Source organism: Scophthalmus maximus, chromosome 2 (genome assembly GCF_022379125.1).
Source record: "Scophthalmus maximus strain ysfricsl-2021 chromosome 2, ASM2237912v1, whole genome shotgun sequence".
NCBI lineage: Eukaryota > Metazoa > Chordata > Actinopteri > Pleuronectiformes > Scophthalmidae > Scophthalmus > Scophthalmus maximus.
The window spans coordinates 7372744-7382854 of record NC_061516.1 but is presented as its reverse complement, the minus strand read 5'-3'; the positions used below and the strand labels follow the sequence as shown (position 1 = coordinate 7382854).

The following is a 10111-nucleotide window of genomic DNA, read 5'->3' as shown; positions in this document are numbered from 1 at the left end:
AAGCTGTGCAACGGGATTCTTCAAGGCACCCAATTGACACCACTAATCTCTACCTTCTTACCTCAGCTATTTTGATCAGTTACACTTCACACCCAGAAAAAATCCAAAGGTGACTGTGCTGATGGACCGGTAGAGCAGTTAACAATCCAACCTCAGATGGAGGACAATTTTCATTCCCTAAATTATTGATATGGATTCGTCCAGCCATAGATAATTTGTTACAGTGTGGAGATGGTGATCAGCGATGAAAATCACTCAACTATCCCTTCAAAGTCTTCATATGTTTACCGGTAATCACCTTTTTAATACCAAAACAGTGTAGAAGAGAAAGTTAATTCTGTAACCATTTGATCCACAAAAAGAAAGAAGCAAGAACTGAGAGACCATATGTATTGGGTCATAGTCAAAACAAATGATTTGCAACTTAAATTCACATGTAAGCAGTTTATGGGCAATCTCTCTCCATCAAATGATACAGTGATTATATACCGCACAGTTGACTATCGTGTGCCGAACCTCCAGTAAAGTCGTAAAAATATGTAAAACAGGTCAACGAAGCAGTCATCGATGGAAGTCTTTGTTTGCGAACTCAAAGTCAAATGAATTCTGAAATATTGCAAACTTTCAAATGCCCGGGGAGTTGAAGGGGTTGATAGATAATGTGGAGTCATAGACTGTATGTAAAGATGGACGACATGGCCGCTCCCTAAACATGAAGCAAAGGTCATGGTAGGTAGTTCTGATCACACTGATATATGTCCAAGTTTGGTTTTAATAAGTTATTTGATGCCATATATATATGTATAAAACAGGTGAAATATGATGATTGACAGCTGAAACTGATTCGTGATTGGTCGAATGAGTTTGTTGCTGCGTGATCCACAATCACTCCTGTGCAGTCATGTGAAGTCACCAGCACAATACGGCAGCAGTATTTTTTGCTGCATTTTCGCACAGTGAGAGGAAGTAGAGATGCACTGTCCATCTTTACATTCATTCTATTTGAAGTACAAAAAATGTCATTTTGAACCAATAAAAACAGTGTGTCACCATGTCAACAACGCAGTTGCTTTTATACGCAAAAATATACGCCTTAAAGTGAATTCCAGTATCAGCTCTGTTTTAATTGGGATTTTAAACAAATTGATTCAAGCGTATTGACATCAATATTTATCATGTTTCATCTATCTGGAATGGAAAGCATTACAGTAACCCCTTCACTTTATCGTTTGCAGGCACCTGAACCTCCCCTGTCAGCCCGTGACATACAGTAGTCCGCAGCCGACTGGTTCAACCATCAATCACAAGCACATAACTTCACATGTGAGTACAACAAAAGCATTCCCACGTACATCGACCTCACCCCCCGTTGTTTTTGTCTTCAACACACTTCTTCACTCACACGTATGCACAGGCGTGAACTTAACAATTAGCAGAACATCACATTATCAATCACTTGTGCTGTAAGTACTGAATATTCTGGTCACTGGAAGAATCTCTGTGCAAGGCGGACTGGGAAAAAAAAACATTTGTGGAAATTGCATCCACTGACCCGCAGAACACAACAGTCACTCCTGCGGTCTCGAGAACAGCGTCTGCCATTTATCTCGGGGCAAACCAGATTGAAAGCACACATTCCTTACACTTGAAGAAGAAGAAAAAAGAAACATAAAAGAAAAGCTTCATAGCAGCTACACGGAACATTCATTCCTGTTGACTTTGCTGTCATTCGTGAAATATTCCTGCTCGTGTCATCTGTGGCTTGGCTGGAGCTGTGCACCGTTTTTAATTTTTTTTTAATTAAGATTAGAAATTGTCCAAAACTCCCCGACCTCCACAGGCGCATTTTCGCTGAAGAGGTTCTGAATGGAGCAACTCCACTACTTCACAGGAAAATTAAAATATTTAATATACCCGGGTGATAAATATGGTTAACCACCTTTTTTGTGTGGCGAAGAGACAGAACGGGTTTGAGTGTAAAACCTAATCTTAACATTCAATTTCATAATTAATTTGTGAAGGAAATAATGAAAGAAATATACAGATTTTCTTAATGCATTTCATCAGTCGATTTACAGTACGTTATTAGTAATCCATCACTATGAGCGTAACGTTTACTCCTGCCAGAGTTATGTTATTGTGGCGTGGTAGTGGTGGAGCAGTGAACACTGCCGTTTGCATAACCAGACAAGTTAGCGATTATAATTATTATTATTTAGATTTACAAAAAAGAACAACCATACTGCTGTCAATAAAAACAAATGACTGCCTGGGGGGGGGAAATCATATTTATTATTGTATAGTTATTAGTTTATAAGCTTGCAAGTTCCTATTGATCGGTTGTGAATAATTCAAAGCAAATCCAATGATTTTAAGAGATATTATGAACAAATTAAATTCATATTTATTATTTCATTCATAATAAAATCAACCCAAACGTGATCTATGATGAGCCGCAACCTGTTTGCCTCTGTAAATCCCAACACGCCTCAATTGCATAAAATTCCACTGACTTCATCCAGGAAAACTTGAGGACCACCGTGGCTGCCTGAGAAAACTTACTGTAAAAGGCTGCTTTGTTAAATATGAAGGTATTTTTGCAGGTTTCTATAGGTAACTTGACAACGTACTGAGTAAATTATAGCATATACGATAAAACTATATAATGTTGCTAACCGTAACTCTTTCCCACGATTCAGTTCAGTTTCAAGCTGCTAATTAGACCATCCACTTGCATGACACTTTACTGATGCCATCCACACTTGCTGTAGATTAACAGTTTTATTTTTTATTAATCAGTATGTCGCTGGAGAGACTGGAAGTGGCTCGTGGTCCTAACTGACACATCATGAAAGTGTTCAATGTTTGGAGACTGAAAATCCTGCTGCAGATTTTCAGCATGAATACACCATGAAGCTGCTATGACACTGGGATTAGGTGTTTCAGGAAATGCCGTTTGACAAGAGTATGCATTTTGATTCAAATTAATTTAAAACAAAAACAAAAAAAACAACAACAGTGCAGGAATTGTCTGTACACATTTGTACATTTTCAACACATACTACAACAGAAATAAAAAATAGGATTCACGATGATAGACCTTTGCCTGAGAAATCAACGGTTTATCATGGATGACATATTATCCTGTTTTGCATACAACTGTAAAAATACAGTAAAATTCAACAATCACGTTGCATTTTTTCCCTTTTTTTTGTCATTTACTTAAAAAAAAAGCTTAATGGTATAGTACAAATATTGAACAGGACGTGACACAATAATAATAATCCGAATGTTCACTTCAATATTGGGCAATAAACAGTCAACTATTAACAGTTACATTTATTTTTTTATCTTTTTTTTTTTTCCCTTTCCACATACAAAACGGTTTTGGGGGGGGGAACACAAACTCAGAAGTTCTACCATCGTCAAATTAGTGCATGATTCAATTCTTCCGTGGAGGCGAGCCGACAGTGAACAGACTCTGTTGCAAAGCCGGAAAGAAAAGAAAAAAACAAACAAATCCAGATAACTAAAGGTGAACCAGTGGTGCTCTTGGATTTCCATTCTTCTAATAGGACTAATAGTCTGTTCTCGCTGCCGAGAGGAGCTCGACGGTCGTCGCGCGTGTCGCATCAGAACTTCAGCAGGTGGAGTAAGGTCGCGGTCAGCAGCAGGCGGACGCAGCGGCGGGGCAACACGGCGGCGCCGTTCACGTCGTGGATCGCGCCGGGACCTGCGGGCGAAAAAGACAACGCGTTCTCCGTCGTCAGGGTCAGAATGAAGGTGAGAGAAACTGCATTCACATGTACATCGGTAGCTGCGATTGCCATGGAAACGAGTGAATGGGAGAAATGAAAAGGTGTATAGCGTACAGATTATTTTAATGTGCACAGCTGTTTACATGCAGAAAACAGCAATCAGAGCCCATCCATTTGGAAATTAATGACAATAATCAGCATACATACAGTATACTTCTTACCATAAAGGATTATGCTGGCGTTAGTGATTCCCATGGTGTTGATGGCGACACAAGTGTAGTTGCCATAATCTTCTTCCGAGACGTTGAAGAAGACGAGCATGGACTGTCTACCTTGATTCTCGATCTTGACCCCGTTTAGTCCATTGAAGAGCCTGTAAGAAAGAGTCGGAGCCGCTGTCAGTGGTTCGAAGAAGAAGAGAAGAAAAAAACTGTGCTTTTCTTGAATCCTCCCAGAGGCCACGTTTCTGTTTGCTTGGGCATTTTGTTCAAATCTCTAGCACATGTCTACTTGAGCTTTATATCTGCACAAAGTTAGGACAAAAAACAAAACCCTCACACCTACAGGCTGTGAAGAGTTTTTTTCCATATTAGAGCTAAAACCCTGAAATCAGATCAGTGCCTCATTGGCGTAATTGCACATTTGTGATCTTCATCCTCCAGCGCACTCGAGTTCAACTCATCGCTCTTGCCTGTTCGTCTGCTCCCTGTTTCACTGCCGTATTTCGTGTTTGAGGACGACCCGGTCATTTCATTCTTTCGGCTTCCTCCAACTTTTTATTCTCCGGGAACTGATTCTTTTGTCTTTCGGGGACCTGAAGAACAATACGCCTGTCACCTTCAGGGATCATTTAACAGTTAGCTGTTGTTTATTATCGGCTCGGCAGCTCTGGGGGACTGGTCGTGAACATCAGCTGGAAACGGGCTGCATTCCCCTAGAACATTCTCTGAACCTCCAGGCCAAACACGGCGGTGCTGCAGCAGTGAACATTTTCTTAATCTTTTTTCTTTCTTTTTTTTTTGAAGTGTTCATAATGTGATTAAATACAGATCCAAAAAGATACAGGGCGTGGAGAATCATCTGATTGCATCAAAAGCACAATCTCGTTTGAAACAAGAATATCAGTGGAAAGCCATCACTTATCAACAAAGATGATCCAGTCTGGCTTATTTCAATTAAAGTAATCCCACGGCCCACAGCCGTCGGTACTACGGTGCCTTTTAATACCGACTACAAACAAACTTGCCTGCGGTCTTCTTTGTACCACTCAAAATCCGCCCGCGGGACCGCAGAGGCTTCGCACTGCAGCGTTCCTCTCTGTCCGACCGGAGTACCCGTACTCCGCGCCTTGGAAATGAAGGGCGGATCTGTGAAGACAAAGTGATAAAAGGTTTTTTCAATGTCGCTTTGCATATTACACTCCGTTTTAATCAGGATGAACACAAATACAGTATCATGTAGAGTAATTCTGTAATTCTTTTTTTTTTTTTCCCAACCCAAGGGCGGTTGGCATCAGGACTGTAATGAAAATGAAAACCGAACGGGAACACAGTCAGGATTCATCCGAGGATTCTGTCCCTCCCACCCCCACCCCGATCGTTTTATAGTTTGACCATGAGTGTGATGGTGTCGGCCCTCACAGTTGACGGTGACTTGCACTGTCCTGACGTCGGGGCTCGAGATTTCATTCGAAGCGATGCACTCGTACGACCCTGACTGCTCTTTGGTGACGCTTGTCAGCTCCAGATTTTCCCCCTCCGTCACAAATTTGTGGGTGCCTGTGGAGAGAGAACAAAAAAAGCTTGTCAGCCGGGCTTGACTCTGAAGTCGACGGTGGGGGTTTCCCCAAGCTCAACAAAAAAAAAAACACATTTACCATAATGTAACCAGTGTTTCATTGGACCCCCCCCCCCCCCCCCCCCCCCCCGCCTGGTAAACACATGCGACATCCACAGATCCAGTCCGGGGGTCTCTGTTGAAGATCTGTGCTCTCTAAAGGTCCAAGGTGCAAATATTCAACTGATTTACTTAGTTTAAACAGAAAGTAAAAGACTGACAGGACTTCCTGTGCATATATTTTACGGTACTTTTATGCCACGGGGATGTTGGCATACTGCCTGATTTATTAAAAATGACTATTTGTCAAAGTAATGGATTTGCAGACATAGATGAATGTAAGTTTTTTAGATGACATAGAGGCATGTTTAATATCTCCCCTTTGATGTGTAAATGGATGACATAAATGGATGATGATCTGAGTTTAAAACAGAAAAAAGATGAATAAATAACAGACCGCAACCGGAGTCTGTGAATTGGTGGATTTGCTTTCGCCAAATGTCCCCAGGCGGCAGACGGCTCGGGGGCACGGGCTCGGAAATGAGCTTATTGCATCCAAGACCACTTGAGTAACACCACAAATTAGCCCCAACACCCAGGATGTTAAAAGCATGTTCTGGTGACAGGGAGACATGGAGATATTGCAGCGTGGGTGGGGGGGAAATGGATCGGAGAACTAATCCCAATCAGTGAAAATGTCAATCCAGCAATAGCTCCGCATTAGCATAATATCATTGTGTTTCTTCCAAATCCTCAGCTGCGGACACTGTTGGCTGGGGGATTCACTGCAAAGGTTGTGGGCTCGGGATAATCAGCTCGTTACACACAACCAGGGGAACTGCTCGCACTGGTAATTGGACATTTTCATCATGGATAACTACATTAGGTGGAGTGTGGGTGACAAACTGCTTTTGAGTTACTTACTAGCCGGTACTGTGCAGCCCCCTTAATGATGGCCACGGGAGGAAGGAAGTCTACTTTTGAATTATAATTTAATTACCTCATTATCTTTCTAGTACACTGGATTATTACTATCTACATTGCATATCACACTACTGTTTTGTCTAGTCTACAGTTGTGGACCTTTGGTTCCCTGGTTTCCTGGGAGCGCTTTTACGCTAACCGGCTGACCGCGGCGTCCGGATTCCTTCCGTCTCTCGCCAATTAATCCACGCACCTTTGTCCCATCTCCTAATCCACGCCTCCTCCTCCTGCTGTATATAAGGGCCAGTTCATCTTTCACCTGGGTGGAAACGCTTGGCCTACTCTAATGCCTTTTTCAAAACCTCATCATAACTTCTGTCACCTGCCTTTCCACCTAAATATTAGTCACTGTGTGATTTTGTTTTTACTATGCTGAGGATCATCTATCTGACTCGACTGCTCCTGCCACGCTCAGCCGGCTCCAACTTCCATCTCTTCTGTATTGGGCCTGTGCCAGCTTTTGCCTCTGCCTACCCTCTCTGAACTCTGGTCCTGGGTTGTAAAAGACTGATCACTAGCCAGTTGTGATCATTCACGCTGTCATCGCACGCAGTCTTTGTTATGAGTTCTACATTAAACCTTTTAAAATGATCTTCTGGCTCTGCCCATTTAAGATACACTTCATCACTGGACCTTTAAAAATCTTCATCTCAGTTCCCTGAAACACTTCGATTCCCACTTAATCCACTGCAGAGACTGGACGTGTGTGTTTGTGTGTGCATACTCGCTCGCATTGTTAACAGTAAAGTAACAAAAGTAAAGTAACAAGTAACAGTAAAGTAAAGTTGTGTACTACTCTACGTGACCATGCAAATAAAGTGTTTGAATTGAATTGAATAAAGAATCATATAATGACATGGTTACAATCTATGCATTATAATATAAACCTCAATCTAACTTACCCATACAAATGAATATAAAGAAGTCATAATCCTCACATATTTCCCTATAAAACAAGAGCACAGCATCAGCGGCCGTACAGCATGACTGGATGACTAATGGGAGTGACTTTACAGTACCAGGTGGCGGTTGGCACAAATGAGCGTCTAAAAAGCACTCAGTGGACCCCGGCCATATTCGCCATCAGCTTAAGGAGCTCTGCTGCTGCAACGCCATCCTGTGCGGCTTTTGTAGAACGATTATTGTGGTTCAATTACAAGGAGTGCAATGGAAAAGACCGGATTTTGCAGAAAGAAAGAAAAAAAGAACAGAAGAAAGAAAAAAGAATAACTTTCACGATAGAGATCACTCAACAGAGCAGGTTGTGAAAAAGTCCATTAAAACCTTAAAAGCATTTGTTAAAAAAGATACGTTTACGACACATTAATGGAGGCCCCAATTTTAATTTCACAGTTAAGGTTTTTAAGTTTAGCTCATTGTACACTGCTGAAATGTACCTTCAGCAGGCAGGAGAGCAGATGTCGTCTACGTTTTGACTCCTAAGTATAAGTACAATGGTGCAAAAACTATTGAGATAAGACTTCAGTGTAGCATTATCCAATCAGGGACACGATTCACCAAATTTGCCACGTATAAGGTTAGATTTGCAAGCGGCAAGCAATTGCGATATCTCACACTGCGACCAATTGCAATCTCTGTGTACGCAGTGCTCACTAATCACTTTGGTGAAATGGGCCCCGGGCACACTCTGACATGCTGGCAAAGGCCTAGCATGACATTATTAATGCCACAGGAGTAAAATGAACGTGACGATCAGTAGCCCCGAAGGCATCGGGGCTACTGTGCCACGGCAGCTTGCAGTGCTGCTGGTGGAGGTGCACATGACCGACGAGTCCCGAGAATACTGAGGCAACATAAGTGATTTTTGAATTGATCGTACACCAATTAACACAATACAGACGTCCCCCCGCTTTGTTCCTGGAACAGAAGAATCAGATCTGTCATCATCTATGGTAATTATACTGTGAATGAGCGCTTCATGCTATCGAGGGCTGAGGAAGGCTTGTGTACAGTTGGTTGATCCGTCCATGGTTCTCACTGATTATCTCAGCTATTCAAGTGGATTGCGATGAAATTTAAATTCCCAACTACCACCACGAGGCTGACATTTTAGTTTTTAAGTGAAAAAAAGGATGAATTATTAAATTCTCCTGACTTTGGCGGATACCTGACATTTCATTGAGCCATAAGGTTAGATTCCCACCAGCGTCAGCTGCACTTTGTGTTTAGTGCTAATTAGGGAATCATGCAACGCTAACAGGCTAAACTGAAATGGTACACGTATTAAATAGAATTTTCAAGCACTGTATTTTTTTTGTCATCGTATCTGCGAGCATGTTAGCATGCCGATGTTAGCGTTTCGCTCAGAGGTGCATGGCTGTAGCAGGGCTGTTGGCAGCTGACAGTGCAGCGTTCTGGTTACTCCCTCCACAATTTATTTTCTTTTCCCACAACACAATGGTCTGTATATAGTCCAAGTTGTTACATAACAGAATGCATAATCAACCTCTCTTAACGCGTTTGGGTTTTTGTGCAATTCTTGCCAACACATTCGATGCAACTGTGACTCCGCTGTGCTTGTTTGATCATACGTTTGTGGATAAATGTGTCACAGATGCAAGCGCTCCTATAAATGTGTCACAAATGTATTCTGCGCACAGCAGTGCAGTTGTGCAGGCATATTTTGTTCTGGCACAAGCAGGAAAACAAAAAAAACAGACAACAATCATCAAAATTTGGCACAGAGATACATAGAGCTGTGCTTGCCGTTATACTGTATATCATTTAGATATAATTTTATCTGTCTATACACTAATACATCAAACTACACTAGCATGCTTTCATATGTGGATGCCTATCTATTAAAAGGCTATGCTGATATGACCAAAATAACAAAAGAACAGAAAAAGAAGACAGCAAAGAAGAAGAACCTGTTATTAACATCAATTTATGTGTGATATTGCACAGACCTCTAATTCAAGCTTTTTGTCAAGTGGGCTGTTTCAGTGGGATGCACGTAGGGATGTGACAGCAATTGCCAATACAAACACAAAGAATTTGGTTAATTACAGTTCTTTTAAACCAACCACCAACCAACATGAAAATGTCTCCCATTGTGGCAAATGGATATGGTTTCAAAATATTTTTTTTTTACCACAATTGTGGTTGTGTGCAGTGGTCCGTCAGAAATATACAATGACCTACTACTTTGACATTTAATATCACTTGGACTGCACAACTCGCCATTAAATGTTATCAGTGCAGTCCTCAGAATGTGAACGCATCATTATAAATTCGATATCATTACTGTTAAAGCTTTCATCCTTTGAAAAGCTTTAAACCTGTGATTCTTTATCCATTTTTCGTCCACACCATCTCGCTGTTTTGTTTGAGGTTGTTTTTTTGTTTCGGTTTAGCTATATACTGTATATAAAAAAGGATGTAGTCGGCGGGTTAGGGAAATTAAGCCAACATGGAAGTGACCGAAGCCTATATTCTCTGGAATCACCAGCAGATGGCGACTCCATGAGAAAATGACTCTTCTCACTTGATTTATAACATCAGTAAACATT

General features: G+C 41.4%; 1 protein-coding gene across 2 annotated transcripts in view; it reads right to left on the bottom strand.

Moving 5' to 3' along the window:
- Positions 1–376: 376 nt before the first annotated feature.
- Positions 377–10111, bottom strand: part of opcml (opioid binding protein/cell adhesion molecule-like) — a 257691-nt gene continuing 247956 nt past the window's right edge. For both annotated transcript variants that reach the window (XM_035626940.2, XM_047330590.1), the window contains 4 exons: positions 5399–5536; positions 5005–5125; positions 3980–4131; positions 377–3733 (listed from right to left, as the gene is read on the bottom strand). In XM_035626940.2, coding sequence (XP_035482833.2) covers positions 3633–3733; positions 3980–4131; positions 5005–5125; positions 5399–5536 — 512 coding nt within the window. In that variant the 3' untranslated portion in view covers positions 377–3632. The remainder of the gene's footprint in view (positions 3734–3979; positions 4132–5004; positions 5126–5398; positions 5537–10111) is intronic.